The sequence below is a fragment of the Rattus rattus genome, chromosome 9 (genome assembly GCF_011064425.1).
Source record: "Rattus rattus isolate New Zealand chromosome 9, Rrattus_CSIRO_v1, whole genome shotgun sequence".
NCBI lineage: Eukaryota > Metazoa > Chordata > Mammalia > Rodentia > Muridae > Rattus > Rattus rattus.
This window is the reverse complement of record NC_046162.1, coordinates 29,865,357-29,892,809: the sequence shown is the minus strand read 5'-3', so window position 1 is coordinate 29,892,809 and position 27,453 is coordinate 29,865,357. Positions and strand designations below refer to the sequence as shown.

The 27,453-nt window shown below is 41.7% G+C and overlaps 1 protein-coding gene across 2 annotated transcripts in view; it reads left to right on the top strand.

Moving 5' to 3' along the window:
* Sgcd (sarcoglycan delta) overlaps positions 1–27,453 on the top strand; it is a 911,604-nt gene that overhangs the window by 760,072 nt on the left and 124,079 nt on the right. For both annotated transcript variants that reach the window (XM_032911912.1, XM_032911913.1), the window contains 2 exons: positions 5,781–5,868; positions 12,673–12,792. In XM_032911912.1, coding sequence (XP_032767803.1) covers positions 5,781–5,868; positions 12,673–12,792 — 208 coding nt within the window. The remainder of the gene's footprint in view (positions 1–5,780; positions 5,869–12,672; positions 12,793–27,453) is intronic.

Here is a 27,453-nt window from a genome sequence, read left to right as displayed (position 1 = left end):
TATCTACATAATGTATCTACTAAATAATGATAATATCACAAACCTTTGGCACGTACCGAAGAAAAACTTACAAATAACCACTTAGAAAAGAGCTAAGGACAAATCCAGTTTGTAACTGTACCATTTTCTTTTCTAGAACATAACACGATTTTGTATTGTTTCACTGTTAAATGTGTGACCATATTGTATGACAGCTAACGCAAAGGAGCCAGTAGGTTCTGACCACCCTAATTCCTGTCAGCTGACCAGGGAAGAATAATCATGCTTAAAGGAGCTCAGATGAGGGACCAACTATAAGAATCTCCAAAATTAATTCTTCTGGTATATCTAATACTATGAAAGAGTTGGGCAAAGAGAAACTTTCTATTACAACCAAACAGAGTGGAATCGCTTGTCTCTGGCATAACACCCTGCTCACAGGCATGGGGCAGTTCCCCTGCAAGGACGCTTTCCAACATCCTAAAATTTAGGACTTGCCAACATAATATAATAAAAGACCCACTTTCTTTTAGAATAATTTACAGAAAACCCTCTGAGGAGTGTTCACTATTCCTATCTACTCTACACCCAGACTATTTTGCTAACCCTGATATCAATTAAAAAAAAATCTTGACACAATTAACAAAACCAGTGCTGATAGGTTGCTGTTAATTAAAACCCCTCCTTTACTCAGATAAAGTCCTGTCCAATGTCTCTCTTTCCTCTTCAGGATCTTATCAAGAACATCCTAATGCATCTGGTCCCCACACCTCCCTAGTCTCTTACTGGCTTTTAACAGTTTCTCACACATTTTTCTTTGGTGACCTTGAGAATCATGAGAAGTACCAGTCAGACATATCATGAAATGGGCTTTAACTGAGACTTGCCGCATGAGTAGAGGAAGACATGGATTTGAATAAAAGGACCACTGTTGAGTTTGTGTGCTGTTTTCCTTACAGTATAGTCATGACACCTGCTATCAATGTGATTTATTATTGCTGATGTTCTTGACCTTGGTCACCTGGCTGACACAGTGTTTATCAGTCTTCTTAGCTCTGAAGAAATCTTTTTGAACTCCCTTTTACATGGTTCACTTGCAAAAGAAAGCATTCTGCTCAGTCTGTCTTAGGAGATGTTTTATCTATGTAAATTATCTAGAATTTGTCTACACATGACATTTTATAACTTCATAATTTATTTAGCCATTCATTTGTGTATAGTTGTATAGGTGCATGAATATTTATTCTACATTCTGGATTATAATCCAGTATGACCTTATTTTGTTTTTTATGTTGTTTGAATTTGGTCAGTGCTTTGCAGTGTCCCCATGTCCCTTTGACAGGCTCCCATTATGAAGTCCCATTATTTTGGACTCTGACAGTGTTTTAAAGGTATCCCTTTAGGCACAAATATTGCTCCAGGCCTAGCTTGCTGGTTCCTTCCTTCTGTGTTAGAATCTATCAGAAGCTTTTCTAAGGCAGTGGTTCTCAGCCTTTGGGTCAAGAAGCCCTTGAGGATCAAATGTCAGATATCCTTCATGTCATAATTTATATTATGTTCAATAACAGTAGCAAAATTAGAGTTATGAAGTAGCAATGAAATAATTGTATGGTTGTGGGTCACCACAACATAAGAAACTGTATTAAAAGGTCATGGCATTAGGAAGGTCAAGAACCATTGCTCCAAGATGATCTTCTAAGGTAGCTTTTCTGTTGCTACCTTAATGGTTTTGACATAATGGTTTTGTATATTTTTTTCTTTCATTACATTGTGTAGCCTTGAACCTCATTTCATAGATGCAGAAACAGAGACCCGAAGAGAAATGGTTGACCCAAAGCCACACAGTTATTGAAGAAATGTAGATGTCCATTTAAGTCCAAGTCCGTCCCTCTCTGAATATAACACATGACCTTTGTTCCATAAAACCAGCATCCTGTGACACCAACTTAACATTAGACAAAAGCAGTTGTGATTCCTCTTGTGAGGAAGAAAAATCAAAAAACCTCTTGGCTCTCCTTGGGATGATATCAGCTGGGTCTTTTCCTCTGACCTTCATGTACAGTTCAGAGAGCCCTCCTAAAGTGTGCCAGTTGTTTATGTGCTATCTTGTGTTTTCCCTGTTATGACTTCTAGAACAGATTGCTAGCTCCTCACCGGGCAAGGAAAATATACCTCAGTACAGGATTACCCAGATAAGAAACACCAGGCTACTACATCCTGTCAAAACAGACTGTGGTGATTGGGTTTGATTTAGTGCAAATATTAAAATCTGGGTGTCTCTGACCATGAGAGCCTAAGTCTCCATTGAATTGATACCACATTTTTATTATAGTTATTTGGCATTCACTAGGTCTCTTCTTGGGGTGGGAAGTTCTCAAAAATAAAGGTTATTCATGTTTCCCACTCTCTAGAGCCTGGTACAGGAACTGACATGAGCTAGGCATCTAATTAATATATAGAGAATATCTAAAATAAGTTCCTGGTATCTAGACTAGCAACTGCCTGCTGTTGACTTGCACACAATTTTGACTGACTTTCTCCTACGATGAGCATGGTGTGGGATGATTCTACAAGCACAACTCACAGCTGTGAGTTGCTTTCTTGCAAAAAGTATTAAGGATGAATGAAGTCACGTGGTTATTGAGAAGAAAATAAGTAATAATGGACAAAGAAGAATCAATCACAACTGAACTATATTGAGTAGGTAATAGAAGGTAGCTGAAATGGCAAAGTTTGTAGTCTTTCGGTAAGAGCAAAAGAGATATGAGCCAAATATGGTACAGAGCTCTGGTGAGACTTGGTAGGTAGATTCTTTATAGGTTTGAAAGTCAGGGAATAGAGCAGGATGACTTATGCCTGGACATACAAATAGATGGAAAGCCAGTGGAGAAACTCACTATGCATGCTGGAGAGGAGCCCAAAGGAGGACTGGATAAAGAAGACCAGCTAGGCAGTCATGTGTCCTCAGGTCCTACTCTAGGGATCCAAGCAAGACAAGATCCTCCCCTTCACCTATTAGAAGACAACACATTTTCTTTACTTTTTAGAAAAGTAGTTTAAACCAGAGGATCTTTAACCTGTGGGATACCCAACAAAGTTGGAATCAAGAGTGAGTTAGGAAAATCAGAAGGTTTTAATTGAAAATCTGTCCAGTTTAGGACAAATGCCCAACCTCTTTTCCCTTTGATGTCCACATCTAGGACAGAGAATATCTCTTGTGATCCTGGGTCTCAGCTGGTTGCTTGTGTTTCCATCCAACTGTGTACAGTGTCAGCAGCTAGAGCACCTGTAGCACCGATGTCCTTCAAGTAAAATGAGGGCCACCCATTGAGTCACTCCAGCAAGTTAGTTAAGAGAGGCCCTCTCACTAAGTTGGGTCACCTCTTTGATCTGTGTGACCCCCCCTTCCAGGCTCCAGTCAAAGCTTCAGTCAAGTCCTTCTCATAACAAGACTATGCATCCTGATGGTTCCCAAACAGTTCTACCAAGTGGAGACTTACCATTCAAATACATGGCCTATAGGGGCCATTCACATTCTAACTGCCACAGATACATAGGTATCTTCTCTTAGCTTGACTGTAAACAACACATACTTCATCATAGTACAAACTAAGAATAGTGCTTTACTCAAAGTTAAGTAGAACCCACGCCACCGAAGAAAGTAAGTGAATAACATCTGCAGTCAATAGCCCTAGAGATAGCATAAAAGGACATGTTGGGCTACAAAGTGCAAAATCTCTGAGGAAACCTTGCAGCTCTATTGAAATCTCTTGCAGGGAAGAAAATACCTGAATTGCTGCTCTTTGCCGTAAGTCCTGCAGATGTGACATTTACCTGTTCTGTTTCAATGTAAGAATAAATAATATATTTTTAAACAGATACAATAATTTTAAATGTCACCAGGATGGAGCCATTTAGTGTCAAAATGGCCTCTTGCATTCTGTAGTCACCGGAGGATGGGATGGAGTGAATAATGTTCATGCCAGTGACCCTGAGACATCAAGAAAAGATTACACTGTATCCCATGAGTCTGCTTAAAGAATTGAAGATGTGGGAAACTCTTCTTCATCAAAGTATCTGTGTGTTACAAATTTCAGCACAAACTATGGTCTTTGACATCCCTTTCCATACCTTGAAGTCCATACCTCACATCCAGAAGAGCAGGTTGAGGAGCTACAGTCTGACTCCCACTCTTGGCCATCAGATGAGTCTGCAGATTGCTTTATGCCAATCCAACTTAGTCCTCAGAGAGCTTTTCCTGGACTCCTTGTCCTCCTAGGTCACCTTCAGGTCAGCTTTACGGTAACTGTAGTGAGTGGGACAGTGCAGGGAACAGAAAGGGCACACACTGGCTTGTCTTACGACTCCTACCTTGTTTGGATACATCAGAGGTCTTGGGAATGCTTAGGAGGATGACATTTTCCTGGTTCCAGTCAAGAAGCAGTCAGAGAACAAAATGAAACTCACAGGAACCCAGTTGCCATGTCAGTTTCTTCCTCTTCATGTTTCCTCTCAGGCCCTTTCCCAAGTAACCTTTCTATTACAAGTAAACGGGAAGGTCGCAGGAAAAAGCACTGAGCAAGAATGAAGTTCTTTGTTGAAACTCTGATGTAGCAAAGATTCTATTTTCCAAGATGCCAGCTAATGGATGCATGCTAAAGTGTATAGTGTTTGATTTGTTAGTAAAAAGAAACAAACAAGCAAAACAACTCAATAAAGTATCACAAGCCTAACTACCTGAGTTTGATCCTTGGGACCCACATAGAAAGAGGAGAGGACCATGTAAGTTGTCCTCTGGCCTTCATATGTGCACACATATACACACAGACATACACCCACACATGATATGAATTAATAAATCATGGGGCCCCAGCTCTAGATATAAAACTATAGTCAACAAAGGAATTTTGAAAACAGTACAATAAGTCTTTCAGTCTTTCACAGTAAGTCTTTCAATTTCCTAAAATTGGTTATTCAATACCAAATGAACAGCCCTGAAATCACATGTATATATGAATGATTACTACCTTGGTGACATTTTCTTGGCATACACCCATGCCTCCCTGTGCATGTCCTTTTGAAGATTGACCTTATAACAAGATGGTACAGAGTTTAACAGTTTTGACAGAGATCATGCATCCCACAGAGCTTTAGGATCAGGATTGTCCAAAGAAAGTATGCCATGCCTGTTCTGAATTTCATTCTAAAGGGGAAATGTAGCACAGTATGAAAGATGGATAGAGGGACCTGTTTGATAAATGGGGACAGTAGACAGTAGCCAAGATTACTTGGAAGAAAGGAGCCCTCGAAACTAGAAATGGACAAATGGACTGGCAGAGATGTACCTGGGGATGCAGCATCTCCTGTGTTCTTCATGAATGTTCTGTCAGCCTTCCACAGAGGATTCTACTGACTGGCAGTTATTCACCCCGCATTTCTGATGTTCTCTATGGAAGCTGCATGGCTTCTCTGAAGCGACTATGAACTAGAAGTGACAGGGCTGGGAGGTGATCAGTTGCTCCTGTACTCCAAGGCTCAGCTATCACTTATTCAACTGTGTGTGTGTGTGTGTGTGTGTGTGTGTGAGAGAGAGAGAGGGGGGGAGGTTTAAAGGTCTTTCTCTTTGGAGGGAATCTATGTTGACTGTGTGCCTATCACCACACAATTAAATATTTGTACCTCTAAAACAAAGATGCATCATCCAGGATACGTCTAAAGGCAGCTCCTGGGAGAATTGGTATTATAATTCCTTCATTGTAGCAATGTCTTCTTCATGCTCTTCTTCTGTTTTCTTATTACAGGGTAATGCCCTATACTTCAAATCTGCCAGGAACGTGACAGTGAACATTCTCAATGACCAGACAAAAGTGCTGACTCAGCTAGTGACAGGTAAGAGAAGAACAAATAGACAAATGGCTGTTCCATCTGCACCAAGACAAAACAGACTTTACTGTCCTATGAAATACCACATGAACTTAAACAAGGCTGTGCCAACCATTTACAGTATAGAGAAAGAAAATTCAGCTGGTGCCTTCTGATTCTACTAAAAGATACTATCCTATCTATTCACATGTTTAATTTACCATGGCACTTGATTTTGTGGCAAAGCTTGTTTTTAGTAGATCATGGTCCCTAACCACGAGTCAGTTGCTTCAATCAAGAAACCCCCTTAAATTTTGTTCATTGTGGAGAATTTCATACATGTGTACAATGAAGTGTGATCATATATACTCCCCATTTCCTTCCTTTAAACTCTCCCCAGCCCAGCCTTTCCCAACAAGGTAACTTATCTTAATAACCTACTAATTCTAGTTAGCATTACCCATACATGCACAGCTACGGGGATAGCTAGTAGGCTACAGAAAACTTACTAGTGGCCACATCCCTCAAAAAAGAATAATTGTCTCTCCCCTAGCAACTATCCACTGTTTTAGCTCCTCAATAAGGAGTGAGTCCTAGAGATTGTCTACCTCATCTGGGCGACTTTGATCTTATGTAATCTTGTGCAAGTAACCACAACTGCTAGGTTTGTGAGTGTGATAGCGCTTGTTAGTCCAGAAGACAGTATTTCACAGTCCTACTCCCTCTCCAGCTCTTACCGTGTTGTGATCCCATTTTCTGCAAAGATGTATGAGCCTCGGTAGAACAGGAAGTAACATAGATACCTCATTTGGGACTGAGCACTCAGTCTCTTGCCTTAGCACTTTTTTAGTCAGTTGTGAATCTCTCCACAACTGGCTTCCCATGACAAAAAAGAAGTTTCTCTGACCAAGCACAAGAGTAGTCTGGGTCTGTGGGCATAAGAGAAATATGACTGATCACATGACTGATCATATGACCCTGCATGCTGCAATGCTGACCTACTAAGATATGCCTATGTGTAGCAGTAATTCAACCGTTATGAGGTATCTAACTGCTTTCTGATTGGATGAGGCGTGTTTCCCAGGAAGGAATGTAATGCCTGGTACTGGACTCCCACAGCTTTGGTGGTCATAGGCCCTCAGATGGAACCTGGGAAGGAACCGGCTGATTTTAATTTAGGCAAATGGTCATGTTGTCCTTTTCCAACAGTAGAGAAAAGCCCAGTTGTGTTCAACTGAAGGGACCAGAGGATGTTTATGGGTTGTAAAGAGATTGTGGGTGTGCGTGTGTGTGTGTGTGTGTGTGTGTGTGTGTGTGTGTGTGTGTGTGTGTGTGTGTGCATGCACATGTGTGATATATGTGAGTATATGATCGTATGTGTATGTCCAGGTATGTATGACCATGTGCCCATATATGTGTATGAGGAGCAGATGTTGACATAAGGCATCTCTCTCCACCACTTTCCACCTTATTCTTTGAACATCATCACTCACTGAGGCCAAAGGATACTTATTGCTTAGACTGGCTGGCCAATTAATGAGGAAATTTTGATGATCCCTGCCTACCTCTCTACCCCTTCCCCCTATCCTGCTAGCACTACAGTTACAAACACAGCTTAGCATGTCCAGTTTTACATGGGAGTTGGGTATCCAAACTCAGGTCCTCAATGCCTGCACAGAAGAAACTTTGCTATCTAAGCCATCTCCCAAGTTCCTATAAAAGGGATTTTTTTAATGATAACCTCATCCCGTTTGCTACTCTTGCTGTCTTTGAGCGTAATTCAACTGCAAACTGCAGACGTGTCCACAGGCTGTGCACATGTGGTTCTTCTTAGAAGCACAGAAGATCTGTTCCCAACAGCTGTGGGAAATACCCACTAGGTTCAAAGCTTCGAATTCCAACAGTTTAAACAAGGATTGGTTGTCCTTAAAAATGGCTCCACTGGTAAGGATGGGCCTCACAGGACAAGGTCATGTGTTGAGCTGTATGATCAATGCACCCTCTGTACATTTACAGGAAGTGATGGACAGAGAGGCATTGTACACTCCACAGAGGAAGGAGAAATTGTGAGTCTGAACAACATTGTCAGACCTCCAGAAGAAAATGCCATTTGACTTCAGGGCTGAGAGAAAAGGGTCCAGATGGATGTTATGAGAGCACAGTAACCCAAATATGCCCAAACATTACTGTTACTAGAATTTCCAGAGCCCTATTAATAAAGGAGTCAGAGGGAAGCAAGTACCTCTGCACACAGAGCTCCCCTTTCCTGAACAAGGCTGCAGTTGGGTGTCAGGAGTGACATAGCCCTGAGGTGGACTGGTCATCCACAGCTGAGAAGCTCCTGGGTCTGTAGAAATGCTGCCCAATAGAGCCCGTGATCCACAAACACACTGTTACAGCAAACATCTGGACAGTAGGTTTTGTTTATATAACATCTGGCCTCCAATCACCAGTTCTAAATAATTAAATAAACAACTCCAGTAAGCAATGATTTAAGCAGCATGTGTGAGAACTGCCTCCAGGAGGGAGATAAATTCAACTTCCAGCTCCCAGATCCCAAGGCTCAAAAAGAACTGATCTAGTCTGTTGATGAGCTGCCATTTGTGGGAGATTTGGTTTACTTGAATGACAGTTTTGATAAAGACTACTATTACTCCTGTAAAGAGAGCCCACCTCCCTTCCCCTCCTCTCTCTCTCTTTTTTTTCTCTTCATCTTCCTTTTCCTTCAAACCTCCTCTCCTCATCTCCATATCTATTTTTCTCTCCTCTTTCTTCTATTCCTTTTTTCTTCTTTACATGCTCCATCTATTTTCTACATTCTCCTTCCTTCCTATTTCCCTCTCCCTTACTCATCTCTTACCACTTTTCTTCTCCATTACCTTTCCCTTCTCTCTCCCCACCCCGTGGATCCTCTGGTCTTCTCCTCTTTCCATCCCCTACCTCCTCTTCTCTTTCTTTTCTTCCAGTAGTCTTTGTCCTTTGATCTCCCATTCTTAATTATTGCCTCTAAGAGACAGCAACCCTGACTCTTAATACGGGGTGCAAGAAAAACTAATGCTGTGGACAAAAGGTTAAATATAATGCCTTATAATCCCTATTACATGGGATGTGCAATTTCACAAAGGAAATCTCTCATGTCCCCCAAGCACTGCAATCCCAAAGATTCTAGAACTCTCCTGTTTGCCTGGGAAATATCTCAAAAGTTCATCACAAAGCCTGATGTTCCAAGTTTAGGTCATCTTTTTTGTCCGAGGCCTCACTTTCCGAGGTAGAACTAAAGCCAAGCCATTGATTCATTTTGATTCTCAATGTTGCTAATTGAGTATCTTAGGACAATCCATCTTTGGAGCCCTGAAATCTATAAGGAAAACAGCTTTACAGAGAGAAATGGTCTTAAACTCAAAGAAAAAACTGGGATAACAGGTCCTAGATTTTTCCTACCTTCAGATTCCTGCTGGCCACAATACCTGCAACTTGAGGTCTTGCCTTCTCCTCCCTATTGTGGGGAGGAGACCGGGGAGACTTCACACATAGACTAGCACTCATAGAAAGATATTAACTGAAGATAAGCTTCACCTCAGAAGTCATGTTTTTCTTGCCCCACACAGCTGTAGACTCACCGAGGGGTTTCCAGGATAGACTCCAAGTCCACTAGCATTTCACTCATGCCATGCCCTGGGAATTTTGGCATCCCTAGGTAAACCCACAAAGGACAAAGCTGTCTGCATCAACTAGCCAGAATTCACTGTGAGGGCTTTGGCTAAATCTTTGTTTTGCTATGTTTTATGTTGGCAACTGTTTCTGGCCCTTGAATTCTGTTTCATAGTTTGTGGTTCTCTGAAAAGGAAGATAACTTAATTGTGTTTTGTATGCTCTGATTGCTGTAGTCTCTTCCAATATAACCCCCAAGTCTCACAGTGTTCAGAGGGAGCTCAGACTATACCCAGGAAACTTGGAGACAAGTCAGACAATCTTGCCAGGTTCACGGATGCAAAGATTAAGCATTTGTTGCCATTGTCATCTCTCCATATGACTAGGTCTAGCATGAACAAAACAGCCCTGGCCCCATGTCCACCCTGAGGTTACTCATTCATTTATCAATAGCATATTCTCTCTTCATATCCAGTCTCCTTCCCCCAAACAGTATTAAACTTCTAGAACTGATGAGCAATACAGATTTTGCTTAAAGTTTAATGGCATCAACTAGAGAGCTACATCTTAACTCACGTGGGAATACCTACACTAAATCTTTTACACATTGCTGTTCATCAAGATTTCCTTGAATTCATTGTCACTATCTTTTACATTTCCTCTTCTTCAGAAATCGAATCTCCTTGTTGTTCGAAATATGCTGACTCCAGCCCTCCTCACCTTCCTTTGTGTTCCATGTAGCATTGTGAGAGCTGAATTCCACTCTCAGATTGACCCTTGTTCCTACAGTGACCTTGAGGGAGCCCTAGGCTCACAATGCTTATTCTTCTCCTGTGCAGCCGGACAAGATCATCTTCAGGGCTCACAAAGCTTCTAGATTCTGTATGATCTCCGCTGCCTCCCTCTCTGGCTCATGAAAGAACCTTCCCTACACATCTTTTCATGTTAGAGAGTAAATGTGAATATTCTGACGGGGAGAGGAGGTCCCCTAAATGGTTGTGAGTAAATGAATGAGCAAATTAAGCAAACTGTATGAAGAGACATACACTATTAATAATGTTCAACACATTGTAACCATCTCAGTAGAAGAATCCAGATGGCAAGGATAAAGGTGACCACACTATCCACTGGAACAATCACCATAGCTCACAGCATTTTTGTGCCTCAAAAGTTGTTTGACTTTTTTTTGTTTTGTTTTTATTTATATTTTTATTGTTTTCAAAAATTTGACATCATTTGAACTTTGCAGCCTTTCTCTGAGGTCCACAGAGGAGATGGTAATAGTTTTGCACACACAGAAACAGAAAGATAAAATGACTTTCCTACAACTACATTGCCAAAGAGAGAGGGGGTTGGCTTTTGGTTCTAAGTCCTATACTTTTGACAAAAAAAAAACAGTCATCCCAGATATATAAGGAGCTAGTCTGGTCCTAATAGTCAAGCCTCTGCCTAAACTTGAATAATTTCCCAAAACATCCTTAGATTGGGTCCTTTGGGGACCATGATAGAGCCATCAAAATACATACAGACAGGGAAAATATATACATATACATACAAACATCTGTACATGACTGCATAAGTGCATGTGCATACACAGACACACACATACACACATCTCTAAACATTTCTAAACATAAACAAAAGCATCAGCTTTCTCCAGATCTTAAGAGCCCCACACTTCCCCATCACAGAGAAATCAGTGACTATCGTTTACCCAACACCATTTTTGGCATTTTGCACAACTCTTTCCTACTTCTAAATAAGAGTTATTGGATAGCCAATCACAAAATCACTCTCACACTCTGAAATTACTTCATCTAAATCTTGCTTGCTGGGGTTGGGGATTTAGCTCAGTGGTAGAGCACTTGCCTAGCAAGCGCAAGGCCCTGGGTTAGGTCCCCAGCTCAGAAAAAAAAAAAAAAGTTAAATCTTGCTTGCTTAATGCTTGCCCTCCAACCCCTCAAGTAGCCAGAATTGACCTTAGATCCTACAGCAAGTCCTTACTGTAAGGTTTTTTTCCTTTGCCAGTGTTTGTCTATGATATGCTTTCTTGCACCCTGAATGACTAACCTCTCCCCTCTGCAAATATGTCTCCATTGGTCTTTTCATAGTTACTTATTTTAAACAATGCTCTCTTGAAATTTTCCTAAAAGGAAACAAACAAAAAATCAATATTGGAATATTGGAATCTAATTGGATTAGATTTTTACCTGCAAATCATTCTAGACCAAAAGATAAAATCTATTTGACCATAGCTGGATTCAAATGAGGATGACCTCGCCCCTAGCTGCTCAGATGCTCTCATGTGGACCAGCTTTTGAGCATCACCTGAAACAAAGGGACTGGGAAAGACCCAGCTCACAAAGGCAAAGAAGACTCCTATCAGGACTTCAGATACATCAACCAGTCTTGCTTTCTTGCTAAAGCTCTGGAGTTTTCTGATGCATTGATAAATTGAATCAGGCTAGAGAGGTAGCTCAGTGGTTAAGAGCACTTAACTGGTCTAACCAGAGACTTTTAAATTCCATTCCCAGCCACCAGCACTTACTTATACACTGGTGTAGACAGCCTGTATTCAAGAGCAGCATTTGGTGCCACAAAATAAACTCAAGGTGTATTTTTTTATTAAATTAATTCCTATTATATTACTGAACAACTTGAAAGGGGATACTTACAATATAGCCATTTCTTCTTGGAAATTATCTGTCTACTAAGAAAAGATAGATTTGTCTTCATGTCAGCCATTAGGTCATGGGTATAAACAAGCATATTTCAGCTGAACTTCCCGGAACCCTTTATGATATTTACAACTGACTGAAGATGGTTAATTCCCACAAGAAATAATGATACTCTGAATCCCGACACTTTTGATCAAAAGCCCCCAAATGTTTGACACTAATTTGAGGCTAGCAGAAAGAAATTTCATTCAAGCATTACACTTTAAGAAGAATAAGGCGACCCCTAAAACCACATCCCAGGACCTTGTGATTAAAAGCAATTGGCAAGATGAGGTGCAGTCAAGACACTAATTTCCATGGCCAGCTTCAGAAAACCAATCCACTTAACATTAAAATCAGACACAATCCCATGGAGCGCAGATGTCCTATGGAAAGCTTTTGTAGTGACATTCGACAAGGCTAATGTATTCCTCCTCTCTTTCTTTCTTTCTCTCTCTTTTAGGTCCAAAGGCTGTGGAAGCATATGGCAAAAGGTTTGAAGTAAAAACTGTTTCTGGAAAATTGCTCTTTTCTGCGGACGACAGTGAAGTGGTCGTGGGAGCTGAGAGATTGCGAGTCTTAGGTAAGGGATTTTAAACATGCAATTGTCTGATGATACCATCTACGTTTTCAAGGGAAAATAACATGGTGGCATCCATTGAATGCTTGTGACCTCCCCCAATGCAAATATTAAAATTCTAACCCTCTAGTATGACAATGCTTGGAGATTTACATCTTTAGGATATTTGTCTCTGAAGTTGATTGGAGATATTATCAGTAATGTGAGGTCCCTTATAAGGAAATGAATAAGGTAGTTTGTTTTTTTTTTTTTTTTTTTGTGCTGTCTTCTCCCTCTTCCTCTTCTTCCTTCCCCTTGTTCTCCTCCCTTCTCTTCTCCTCTCTTTCTCTCCTTCCCTCTACCTTTCCTTCTCTCCTCCCCCTTCTATATCTATGTCCCTCCACCTTTCCCTCCCTCCTCCCCTCCCCCTTCATCTGTGTCCCTTGCTCTTTCTCTTCCCTCACATATAGAACTAGAAGGAGAACTTGGCAGTCTATATCTAGAAAAGAGCCCTCCCCAGTAACCAAGCAGAAAGACACTGGATCTTTAATTTCTAGCTTCCAAAACTGTAGGTGAAGGGGGTAAGTGTAGTTTTAAGCCATATAACCTCTAGTATATTGCTATAGGAGCTCAAACACAAAGAAATTGTGTGTCTTGGTATAAATGAGGCCACTTTCCTAGGTTCTTTTAAAGCAAGGCAGTTTGACCGGCATGGACTCTGATTCCAGAAAGAGCTTTGCTCACACTATGAGGTCATTTAGGTTTGTGTTTCAATGGTTATCTTTGGGTTTCAATGCATGCTCATGTAAGGAAGTATTCATGTAGAACATACTTTTCTCACAAACCTGCAGATTGCTTGATGCATGATGAGGTGAATTCTCAACCTGGGTACAAATTAAAAATAATCAAAGAACGGTTTTGTTTTGTTTAAGTTTAGGCTTAAAGATCTAACCCTAGTTAACTGAACTGGAAGCTCTGGTAGGTTGGTTTGAGAAGTCAATCTTCTATATACTTACAATCCAAGAGTGATAGCTCACATCTTTGATCCTAGGACTCACAAGGCAGGAAGACTACTGTAATGTCGAAGCTACACAGTGAGCTCTAGACCTCTCTGGGCTGCAGAGTAAGGCTCTGGATCACAGAATGAAATAAAGAAAGTCAAGGAAGCAGAGGAGGAGGAAAGATAGAAGGAAAGAACTTTCTTTTAACTTTTCGTTAAGGTTTATTTATTTATTTATTTTTAGTGTATGTATCTGTGTGTGTGTGTGTGTGTGTGTGTGTGTGTGTGTGTGTGTGTGTGCGTTCCCTACATATATATATATATATATATATATATCACGTGTGTGCCTGGTGTCCTTGGAGGTCAGTAGAGGTCCTCTGATCCCTCAGACCTGGAGTTGTATATTTTTTTAAGTTGTCATGTGGGTATTGGGAACTAGACTTAAGCCCTCAGTTAGAGCAGCCATTGCAATTAATGGCTGAGCCAACTCGCCGTCCCTGTTTTTTTATTTTTTTAAAGTAAAACTGAACAAATTTCAGTGCTCTTTCTGCTGAATTAATGATTTTGAGTGTACTACCAGTGCCTTCCAAGGTTTCTCAGTGAAAAGGAACAGTGTGGTGGTTTGAATTATACTACCAGAGCAGACCTAACTTTTAATTGCTGGTATTACACACTGAGTTGTCTGGTTTGGGGCAGGTTACTGACATCATTGAGCCATTTTCTTTCTCTTCTCAACAAGGACAAGAATACCTACAGCTTGAAATTGTAGAGTTAACAAAGACCATGCTCCAGACACTTTCCTCAGCATCCTCTGCAAAATGGCACTCTATCAGTGGTGGCATGCCCCAGCTGCTGTTGGTACTACCTGATTGTCCTTCTTTTCTCCTTAAGATTCACTGAAGGACAGAAGTTCAAGACTTGAGCTCTAAGATAACCCGACTATTATTTATAACTCATATCTTTCCAACATCAGCTACTGGACCCTTAAGAACAAGGTATCTGACCTCTCAGTGCTTGTTTATTTGTGAAACTGCTGTCGCTGAAGTGCCTGCTTCCCAGCTTGATGGACAGGCTGAAGTCTACACAGCGTGATGAGGTGGTTAACACGGTAGCTGCTCAGCCTGTCCTAGTCCATCCTGAGTTATTATTGCAGCTTTTTAAATTCTCTGCACTGTTGTTTACATCTTCTTCCAGCTCCATCTGTTGTGTGCTCCTGCCTTTCATTCTGCCCTCAGTAAGACGGCTAAGTCTGCTCGTCTATTCCTCTCCTCTCCCCATATCCGCCCCCTCACTCTCATTTATAGACTCAATTCTGAATTCCTTGCTAGAGAACTTTTAGATCTCTATACCTAGTTCTGATTTCTTCCCTGGCTTTAGATTTGTTTCTTTGTTTGTTTGCTTGTTTGTTTGTTTTTCTTTATGTGGATATCCTGCTAGCCTCTCAAATATAGTACTTTTTGCATAATTATCATAAGATAAAATACACACACACACACACACTACTACTCAACCTTAGTTAGTCTTTCTAGTCTACTTGGGCCCCTGTCATTCTGTCTTAGCATGTTATCCACTCAGCAGTCAGAAGATATAAATGCCCATCCTTAAGGAACCCAGTGGGTGTGAGAATGCAGGGGACACTGGTGCTAAGACACAAGGCCAGTTCAGCTCCTGAGCAGGCACGTACCTATAAAGTGATCCAGCTGCCTTTTCTTTCGGGGGCTTTCTGTTCACATCTGGAGAATGGGAACTACCCACATAGTAGGTTTGCAAGCAGTCCTTTTCACTAGCTGACAATTAAAACAAAGTTCAAAATTGCAGCACCACAATACATATGATAGCTGAAAGACCAAGATTGCTTTGGAATGTGACTGAGAGTTGAAATTAGATCAGACACTGGAGTCTTATCTGAATCCTTTGGTTATCTCCACACCTGTATCCTCTGTGACTCTAGGCTACGTCAAGTTGACACTAAAAAGGTAAGCAGCAGGTTTAAGCCAGATCTTGATAACAAATATGGTCCCAAGTTACATTTGGGTCCTGGAAAGTTTGAAGACCTGAGCCCATTGAACTCTTTTTAAAAGCCTCCTGGAGAGATAATCTTTGTAAAAAGCCCATGAGCTACTTGGTTCTGGTCAGCACCACACAATGCACATTAGTATGTACACACTTTGAAATTAAATTGTACTGCTTTGGCCTCCCAAAGTGCAAGCTAGGATTGTGGTCATGCACGACCACACCAAGCTTCCTCTGTCTCTTACCTTGATCTTTCTCTTTGTGAGGTAGACAGCATCCTCTCACCCATTTTGCAGGTGGCAGAATTGAGCAGAGATGTAAGGGGAACATAGTAGGACTTAGAGAGCCAATTTCCCCAGCCTGCTGTTTTAGCTACAGTGTGTACCACTTTAAACCACAGTTCTTTATTAAGTCCTTTCACTCCTACTTTAAGATGAGGAAACTGGAAACGTTATAGAAACTTGCCGGAGGAAGTGCAAAGCTACAGTCAGAACCATGCTCAACTTCCCAGCCATGGACACGGACCGCAGGGGTCTCTAGCACAAGTGAATATTCAAAGACTTGGTCTCTCACAAATTATGCTTCTACTTCTAGGAATGACATTCGCACTAATTGTATGTTAGAACAGGGTTGGGGGAGGGGGCACAAACCTTCAGGCTCTGCTCTTGTTCAAGGCTGTATTTCCAGCTCTGAAATAGTTGGCCAGGAGAGGGATTAAAGGTATTTCATGCTATGATAACCTTGTAGCCAGGGATTTTACTCTCCCCAGTTGTACTTTTTGATTTACGTCACCATGTTAAAACCTGGCTTTGCAAAGAAAATAAAATGATTCACAATAATGCCAAATATCCAAACACATTGGCTTAATCTTATCATCCAGACCTTTGTAATGTTGTCATTCCTGGATTCTCTGTCCCCTACTTGCCTTGCCTAAAAACCCGGACATGAGATAGTTTCCAGTTACTATAAAGCAGATACTTGCTTATGTTGGTAGTGATATTTCATCTGAAGAACAGTTGATAAGATCTGCCACTCTCCATCTTTTGGGATATTTTCTTGTTTCCGGAAAAATTAAAAAGGACGCATCAAAATGAAACCAACTACTGTAAACAGTGCTAAAGATTAGGAAATGACCACCCCCAAAATTTCATATCAATCTCACCAGCGAAAGGAACCCAGCCAGCATACTAGAGAGATGAGCTTCCTGTCAGCTGGGACTTTGCCATATGGTGTGGAATGAAATGTTTAGGCAATCTCATTTTCAGCTTAATGAGAAGTTAGACAGCACAAGCTCTTGGGAGGTTTGGGTCTAGATGAGTACTGCAAAGGGAACAGCTACCATAGCTGGGGGGGGATCTTTGCTCATCCTCTTAGGGTCTGAGCGGCCTTGTTCAAGGTGACTTTTCTTGCTAAGCTTTAGTTTCTACCTGTCTAAACCAAAAGATGGAAGGAGCCAGACGTAGTGGTGCCTTCTCAGAATCCTAGATTTTACTCGGGGATGCTAAAGCAGGATGATCGCAAGTTCAAAGTCACCCTGGGCTACATATTAATAGTAAGTTACAGGTCGACCTGGGCTACATTATGTGTATGGGGTGAGGTGGCAGAGAGAGTGTATGTACAGAAGAGAGAGATTAATATGATAAGAAAATTAAGTAACTTTTGCCTTTTTCTCTGTCTTTTCTCTGGTGTTGAGGCTAAACCCTGGGGCATCCCACACTCCATGCAAGCTTTCTACTACCTGATTCCGTGCTTATATAGCTAGGGGTTTTCACTGTGGGTGTGGCTTCTTCTTCCAAAGTACCATCTTCCTCCTGTTCTATGATCCCTTGCTTTCAGCACTGTTGGAGCACAGAACACATAAAGTGTTTATTATATAGCATGCAAGCAAGCATTGAGGATGTAGTGAGTTATCTTGAAGGTGGTGATTTTCAGTAGCCTACTCAGGCTTCAGGAGACATAGAAAGACCTGAATGTGAACATATTACTCTTATGAGCACATAAAGGTCATTGGCTATGAACTTACAGGTGTATTAACGCAGAAGGTAAGCTAGGACTAGAAGACTCCACAAACAAGGAGGCCAAAACGAGAACATGGCTTCATCATTTGGGAACTGCTCCACTGCCCATTTTACCTGTGTACAGGGGTTCTAGTTTGCATTCTATTTCTGTTATAAGACATTCTTACCAAAGGCCACTTGGGGAGGAAAGGATTATTTGGCTTACACTTCCAGATCAGAATCTATCACAGGGGGAAGTCTTGACAGGAACTGAAGCAAAAACCGTTGAGGGACACTGCTCCTAGCTTACTCTTTGCCACATTTCCTATGTAGTCCACAACCACCTGTGCCTTACCAGCTTTTGAAGTAGTCAGCCATGAGAGGGATTGGTAGTATTTTATACCATGATATATCTTATTCCCATGCATTTGGGTCTCCTCAATAGTTCATTTGTACTTTTTGACTCATGTCACTGTATTAAAACCTGACTTTGCAAAGAAAATAAAGTGATTAATAATAATGTTGAAGATTCAGCACATTGGCTTAATCATCATACAGAGCTTTGTAACTGTTCCATAGTTGTTTAGCTAAAGACCAGGACCTGCCCCAATGTCACAGTTTCCAGCTACTTCAAAGCAGATACTTTCACAGGCCTTTCTGATCTAGACAATTCCTCACTTGAGGTTTTCTTGTACTGGTTGACTCTAGGATGTGTCAAGTTGACAATAAAAATTAAGAAATACAAATAAAACAGATCTTGGTGATAAATGTATTCCCAAGCTAGACTCTAGTCTTGGGGGGTTCACTTGACTGAATTCCTCCTGTGGTAAGTTTTCTCCTGTTACTCATTATGACAGCATTATGCACAATGCCGTTACAGAAGGAACATCAGCAAAGCTTCCTTTGTTAGAGGTGTAAACTGAGGAATCAGCATCATTCCACACTGTGGTGTTAGAAATTCAAGAGCAAGGTCCAACAGGTAGTTTAAAGAGGCCCTCCGATAGATGCTCATGCATCCTAAGGATTTCAAAACATCAGCCCGAGGTGACTACCCGGAAGTCCCTTCCCTTGACTCTGATGATAACTATCAGATCAGACAATCTTTAACCATTGAGATCCAGCAAAGCAACTATATAAATGAAGTTAGTGGATGTAGACAGCCAGACTGCCTACTCTGGGCAAAGTGCCAGGGTTAGCATTACTTACCATGAATGAATGAATTTGGCCCTCACACCCCCCTCACAAGGAGCAAGAATGGGTGTCCTTGTTCTTTACATATAAGCCAATGGAGACATGGACATTGGAAGACCTGCCCAAGGTTCCACAGAGAAGAAATGACCAGGTGAGGATCTCGTTTACCACCATCTGTGATCTGAATCTCAGGAGTCTTCAGCCTCCAAAGTATCAGCGTCACAAAATGGAAAGGAAACGAGTCCATGGCTTTGCAGCACCCCTCTCTATTTCAGCTATAGGGACACCAAGCTCTTCTAGTCAGTTGGCTGTTCCCCCATTTTCTGTTCCCCCACTTCCTTGCTGGCCTCTTCTTTTACCTGGTAAGTCTAGTCGATTCACTGTAGATATCTGAGGGCTTCCTTGAAATTCAATCCTCAGTCAATCTTCTCACACATCAAGGTGAAATCCTACACCTATAAAAGTCCTACGAAATGTGGCAACATTGGTTCCATTTCACTTGAAATCTACACCCCTCTATCCTTATCCCCCATCTGCACTCCCCATTCCCACCTCTAGTCATAACCTGCTTGGCTTGGGTCTGCAAACCTGTCTAAGGCTGTGAGGGAATGAAGAAAGGAATGAAAAAAAGACACATGTATAGAAAAGCTGGGATGAGGTGAGCTTACACATTCTAATGAGGTGGCACCGACTACTTCGGCAACCAAGAACCTCAGCGTGTTTAGTACCAGCATGTTTAGTACGTGCAGCACAGAGGGAGGGGTCGGCTAGCCTTTGTAGGTCTCTGTAAGCAAGAGTGAGTCTTAGACTATAAAAATGCAGAGGAGGAGACTGACTGCAGTTGCTAGTTTTTATACACACTGGGCAACTACAAACACTAGTACTTAGATCAAAGGGAGACTTTGCCACTCTGAGCCTGACGGGAGGAAGGTCTTGCTAATTCCCCATGGCTCTGAGGTATTGATCTTTGATGTGACTGTGCCCATGTCAACAATACAGTCACTCAGATGCCGCACACATTCACTCAAGGTTTCCTTAGCTCCATACAAACCCCTCAGACTGCATTTAACCTGAAGTGTCCTCTCTTCCAGTTCCACAGTCCGAGGGGTGTAGACTCTTTGGACTCTTGTGAAGATCTCTGTGTCTCCCTGGCTTCATTTCTTGCAGCAAAATCGAAGCTTCCCCTGCCGACCTCCCTGCCTCTCTTAAGGGAGCAGCCATGATCTTCCTGGTGAAATTTCCAGTCTCCTAGTCTTCAAGGCCGTGCTTCATTCAGATGCGAGGCCTGGTTCTCTCAGGACCACAGGAGCTTTTGCCATCCTTGGGTTTTCTGGAGTACGAGGTCCTCTCTCCATGGCAGACACACACACACACACACACACACACACACAATTAAGTTTGTGGTGAGAATCATTTGTTCTACTTCAAGAGAAGAAGGACAAAGGAAATATGCATATGCAAGCCAAGGCAGACTATAGTTGATCTGTCACTATAGAATACAGTTATTAAACATTGGGCAGGAATAGCCTGTCCAAGGCAGCAAGAAAGAAGACAACATAAAAGCCTGGCACTTAATGCACATCTTCATGGCAACAGTAAGAAGAACATGGCTTTAGTTTTCATTAATGAGCAATTTCCTTGAACAATGAATTGGACATTATAGCATTTACAAACAAAGCATAATTATAAAGTGCTATTTTAATTGTCAATTAGGTCTATTTATACTCTAGGTGAGCTTGTTTGAACATGTCCTCTAGATGCCACTTGATGCTAATTATCTGAGTTACATTATTATCAATTGAAAAAAAAACATTTTAATTAAATATAAAGCCATTTGAATTAGCATAAAAATTATAGAAATTTAAATATGGCTTGAAGTTTAACTTGTTTGAGGACTGCTCAGATATTTCTCTTAGCCATTCACATTCTTTTGTTTATGAAACTCTTGCAACTTTATAATAAGTAGTCATGGTAAAAGGACTAGAGTGGTATTGGTAGGCTCGATTCACTCAGTGAATGTGATCTCGTGTGTGTGTGGGGGGGATGTAATATCTCCAACTCTCTGCTCCTTGTGTCATGGAGACCAAGATGTGTGTCATTGTCCCTACTCTCCTAGGGAATTTTTAATCTAATCTAGACAATGAGACAGAGACCTAATTATCTAAGAATGCAAAAAGGTAGTCAGATGTCTGTGCATAGGATAAGATACCAGTGAACTCCAACTGAAGGAAATAGGAGAGAGGTTATAAATGATAAGTTTCCTAATAAAAAACATTCAGAGCAGGTCATATGCATCCATTAGTGGGAAGGACATAGGGAGAGAGTTTACATGAGCGAATGATATGGCACAAGTTCATCACTCACAACTTTCCTCACTGTCAGTATCATAAGCCCAATTCAAAGTGAGAACCCTTTAGACTAGGCACTAAGGAAATGGCTTTGTGGGTAAGAGCACTCAAGGACCTGAGTTTGGATTCTCAGTACCAATATAAAACTATAGTGATGCATGCCTTTTAACCCTGATAGAGGCAGAGACAATAGGACCACTGAGGTTCGCTAGCTGTTTAACTGAAAAGCAGTGAGCTTCTGGTTCAGTGAGGGACCCTGTCTCAAAGGAATAAAGTAGAGAGCAATCAACAGAGTCCTTTATTAGCCTCCACACTGGTGTGTATATTCCACCAATGCAGGCACGTACACATACACACACAGAAACAGAGAGACAGATAGGTAGACAGAGACAGAAAACCAGACAGACAGACAGACTAGAAAAACTATTGTCTCACTTAGTTGAAAAGCCCCAGGGTAGCTGGCTACAAACTACACTCAGAAGCTCAGAGAATTAGACCCAAACATAGCATCTCTTTTTCTCCCTCGGACTGTGTCTGTGTTCTTTCCAGTCTAATATTCTGCCTTCAGCTCTAATGGTGAGCAGAGAGAGTGCATGCCTTGCTAACTGAAATCCCAATAAGAATCTGGTGAAGTCCCTGTCTTCCAGCTGGTCCCCAGGACTAGGGAGATGAGATGTTCTAGGACAAAACAGCATGACTACAAGCCAGGGTTAGAGTGGCTGCTAGTGACATGGACAGGATAGTTCTCCAAAGGAAATTATATCTTGTCATCAGGAAAAGCAACAGGTGTGCACAACAACAAAAACAAGGGTCCAATTAAAGTAAGTTGTAAGTCATTGTACAGAGGCAGAATGGTTCAAATATACTTTAATCAAAGAAATCTTCTCTGACCACTTTAGAAAAATATTATACATGTTTACAATACCAACCTACCGTCTGACTTAAAACGATATGTTATTAGAATGAAGTTTTTATATGTTTTAGGGCTACAGTGGCAGAATTAATAGATTAATAGAGACCATACCATGTAAAGGACCCCCAATATTTACTGCCTGGTCATTACATGAAAAGGTTGTTTTTTTCCCTTTCTGTATATTTGTGCTATCTTATTCCATTTTCTTCCATTTCTACATAGACATTAGACAGATGCATAGATAGATAGATAGATAGATAGATAGATAGATAGATAGATAGATAGAAGGTAGACAGATGGACAGACAGTCAGATAGTTTTCCTCCTGCCCCTCATCATTAGCATCTGAACCTAATGTCAGTTGGATGTTTTGTTAATCAGAGTCTAGAATAGCCCTTGCACTCAGTCAATATTCCATAATGGTTTCATGAGTGGGTCCTAAGATCTTGCACAGAAGAATGCCCCACAGTTAATGTGACATTAACATGAATAGGGGGGAAAACATGTCCCTGAGTTAAACAATAGTTATTGTAATAACTTCCCCGAGGGTTGGTTAAAGTTAAACTGGAAAGATAAAAAAGGGGACACATGGGAGGAAAAAACCATCTTGGGACAAGATTACAGAAAGTTGTTCAATAGGCAAATGTTCTGGGGGGTCAGGAAAGGGGGAGTTGCCAATATATCTGGTCCTGTGAGCCCTCTGTGTCATAGCTTCAGTGTTGTCAACATGAGTTTGGAGATTAGAGATTGATAATGGTTCAGCTTCATATGTCCTGAGGCTTGATGTTTGAGCTCTACCTTGGAGATGTCTCCTATCCAGAAGGAAATGCCTGGGACAAAGCCTACAAGAGATGCCAATGGAGCAGAGAGGACAGAGGGAAGGCTACACGGCTTGAACAGATGGACAAGGAGGAGTTGGCCTGGAAACAGGTTCCTAACAATGACCTAGAAATGCTCTTCGAATTTGGCCTTCCCAGGCAGTCCCCAGTCTCCTGCACATTTCTCTGAAGGAGCCTTCTAAGCTGGTTTTCTAAGGCCTCAACTGCCCCTTTCCCCTGCATCCTCAAGGGTCTGGGACCTATAGTATGGTTTTAGATTTGGATTATGTAATTCACTCTGCCTTCCTCCATGGCAGCAGAGAGGGACTCGTAGTCTTTAATATACAGCTTCTGCTGTGCTACCAACCAGGTGTCGTTGAGCATGTCTCTCAGTGTGGACTGTTTCTCCTTTAGTAACCCATCACGCTCTGCTCCTCCTTTGCTTCCATTTCTCCTTTTCCTAAAGCATGACATCAGTGAATGATAAGGTAGCATTAGGACAGTGGTCCCCAACCTTCCTAATGCTGCGACCCTTTAACATAGATCTCCATGTTATGGTGACCCCTATCATGAAATTATTTTTCTTGCTGCTTCATCCCTGATGTACTAAGGTAAATATTTTGGGAGATAGAGGTTTGCCAGTGTGGTCATGACCCACACACAGGTTGAGAACTGCTACATTAGAGCACCAAAGCACTTTGCTGCAGAATGGACAGACTCTGGTTTCTCACATAAGCTTTAGGGAAGTAAGAGATTCAGACATTTGATCCTTGGGACATGAGAGTCTACCAACCAAACAGCATTCAGATAACAAACAAAAGGAGCCTGAAAACTCTCTAGAACCTTCCCCCTGCTCCCTGTTATCATCAGCAGGGATGTACTGCTGGGGAATGAGCTGTTTAAACAGAATTGTTGCTTGTCGGGTGCTTCAGTGCTACCTCATTTCCAAAGTTGGTTTATTATTTACAGGGACGCGGGAATAATGTATGGGATCATAAAAACACATTTGCCATAAATAATGCAACAGGAAAGGCAAACATGGAAGAGTTTCAGCTGAAGAGCCCCGACCTAATAAACCAGAGATGGTTAATGAGAAAAAGTCCAATTCGACGATAGAGAAATAATAGTGGGGCTTCATTAGAAATGCTGTCGGGAGAATAACTCTCAAAAGGAAGTGTTTTAAAGAGCTCGTCTAGAAGTCTAGGCGTTCGCCCTGCTCATTTCATGAGTGCAGCTGCCCCAGTGTGCAGGCCTCCTGTGCGGCAGGGTCTTAGCTGTTCCTCCCCCCAAAGCTTGAGTTTAATTCCAGATGCAAGAAGAAAAGAAGCTTGCTGAGCCCTTCATAATTTTCCCTTTGGCAACAGAGAGATGTGATTTAATAGGATCGTGATGGATTCATGGTTCCCTGTAAATGTCCCCAGCTGTCCTAGCAGCCTTGTTGCCTTAGCAGACCTTCCCAGAGCTTAGTCATTTTCTCCTCTGGTGCCTGGAGGGGGTTGGGGACATGCGTCTGGTTTCTAGTTTGATTAAAGAGTTTGATGAGAGGTTCATTACTGGTTGCTTTGAGAACAACCAGTCATAGCACTTATGAGAGTGGGGGATATTTGGGGGCTTGGGATTTGGGGGGGTTTTTTGTTTGTTTGTTTTGTTTTCATTTTTGTTTTTGGTCTGTGTTGTTTAGAAGTGATAAGATTTGAATTCTCTATGAAACAATAGTCAGTGTGCTCTCAAGCATCTGTTGGGTAGTTTTGTTATCTATGCTTTCTCTCTCCTTGACTATTATGCATTTAAGAATATTCAAACAAGGAGGAAATTCTGCCATGTTCCCCTCCAGGTCAGAAAGCATTGCACGCTGTCCAAGCATAGAGTTTCTTTCCCCATCAATTACACTGAGTATTGTGAAGCATGCTTATGTCACCAAACGTCACCCGTGTAGCGTTTGTTCACTCTTCTTTTCCAGCAGAAGCCAAAATGGATGTTAGGCTTCCACAAGGACTCCAGGGATTTAGTGAGGTGACAGCGTGAGTAGAAATCCTCAGAGCACAGAAGAGGGAAAGAAATTATTTTTCTTTATTGAAAGGTGTGAAGGTTTGAAAATGCTTGGTCCATGAGAAGTGGCACTATTAGGTATAGCCTTGTTAGAATAGGTGTGGCCTTTTGTAGGAAGTTTGTCACTGTGTAGGTGGGCTTTGAGGTCTCCTAGTGCTCACGCTCTGCCCATTGTGGAAGAGAGCCGCCTCCTGGTTGCCTTTGGATCAAGATGTAGATCTCTCAGAAGCTCTTCAAGTACTATATCTGTCTGGATGCTGCTGGGATTCCTACTATGAATAGAGGATTAAACCTCTGAAACTGTAGGCCAACCCCAATTAAATGTGTCCTTTATAAGAGTTGCCTTGGTCATGGTATCTCTTCACAGCAATGAAACTCTGACTAAAACAGAAGTACTTAGAGTTTATTTGTTTATTTGATTGGGAAAAAGAGTATGGGAAATATCGTCTTCAGTTCTTTCTGCCTTGTTGTACTCACCCAGCCTTATGCTTCTATCATGTACTCGGTTTTTACCTTTACTCCATCCATACCCGTACTATCTCTAGGAATAGTAAGGAAGTTGGCAAGGATGGAAATGGTGAGCGAGAGAAAAGAAAATATCCAGACTTCCTCAGGGATGGGAATAGAGGTAAATCCTTGGATTTTCCCCTTAAGAACACCATATGAGAGGGTAGTATGCTTATATGTGTATAGTGTGTGGGCAACAATTTCTCTGGAATCTATTTGTAAGCCCAATTGTACAAGCTCAGATATGCTTCTAAGACTCTGAAAGCTTTAGAGTCCTGGTTTATTGTGGGGGAGATAAGAGCCCTTACATAATGCACATAAAGAACTTAGCACAATGCAGAGTCCTGTTCATGTCCTAAATATTAATGAGACTTGTTACTGTCCCCTTGGCAAATTGCTTCCCTTTACCATTTAATAGCTGTCACTGTCAGTGTTTAGATGTGAAATGTCTGCCACAGAATCATGTTTTTGAACACTGACTTTCCATCAGCTTGCTTTGTTTTGAGAAGAAGTTATGGGACCTTTACAAAGTAGGACCTAGCTAGAAAAAGTGGGTCACTAAGGTCAGCCCTTCGAGCCTATCTCCAATTCTTTCTCTGCTTCCTAGTCTCCCTTTCCTGATACATCAGCCATGAGCTGTCCCATTGCCCTAGCTTCTCTACCGTAGTGGACTGGATCCCTTCACAGTGTGAGTCAAAGTAGAGCCTTTCCCCTTTCTGTAGTTTTGTCGGGTATATGGTCATGGTCTTAAAAGAAGTATAACTGACATGGTCACCAAAATAAGTCCAGTTGCAGAAAGAGAAGAACAAAAAGTAAAATGTTGCTTTAAATGATCTCAAATAGGAAACAGTGGCATAGGAGTGCAAAGCACAGACTCAGCCAATTTTCAAATAGCACTGAAATTTCTTTTTTTCCCTCCTTCTTTATTAACTTGGGTATTTCTTATTTACATTTCGATTGTTATTCCCTTTCCAGGTTTCCAGACCAACATCCCCCTAACCCCACCCTCTCCCCTTCTATATGAGTGTTCCCCTCCCCATCCTCCCCCCATTACCACCCTCCCCCCAACAATCACATTCACTGGGGGTTCAGTCTTGGCAGGACCAAGGGCTCCCCCTTCCACTGGTGCTCTTACTACACTATTCATTGCTACCTATGCAGTTGGAGCCCAGGGTCAGTCCATGTATAGTCTTTGGGTAGTGGCTTAGTCCCTGGAAGCTCTGGTTGGTTGGCATTGTTTTTCATATGGGGTCTCGAGCCCCTTCAAACTCTTTCAGTCCTTTCTCTGATCCCTTCAACGGGGGTCCCATTCTCAGTAAAGTGGTTTGCTGCTGGCATTCGCCTATGTATTTGCTGTATTCTGGCTGTGTCTCTCGGGAGAGATCTACATCCGGTTCCTGTCAGCCTGCACTTCTTTGCTTCATCCATCTTATCTAGTTTGGTGGCTGTATATATGGGCCACCTGTGGGGCAGGCTCTGAATGGGCGTTCCTTCTGCCTCTGTTCTAAACTTTGCCTCCCTATTCCCTGCCAAGGGTATTTATTCTTTTTCCCCTTTTAAAGAAGGAGTGAAGCATTTGCATTTTGGTCATCCTTCTTGAGTTTCATGTGTTCTGTGCATCTAGGGTAATTCGAGCATTTGGGCTAATATCGACTTATCAATGAGTGCATACCATGTGTGTTTTTCTGTGATTGGGTTACCTCACTCAGGATGATATTTTCCAGTTCCATCCATTTGCCTATGAATTTCATAGAGCTTAAAGAAATGTATAAGAGGGAGAGCTGGAGACACAGCTCAGTGGTTCATAGTACACAGTGCTCTGGCAGAGGACCCAAGTTCAGTTCTGAGCA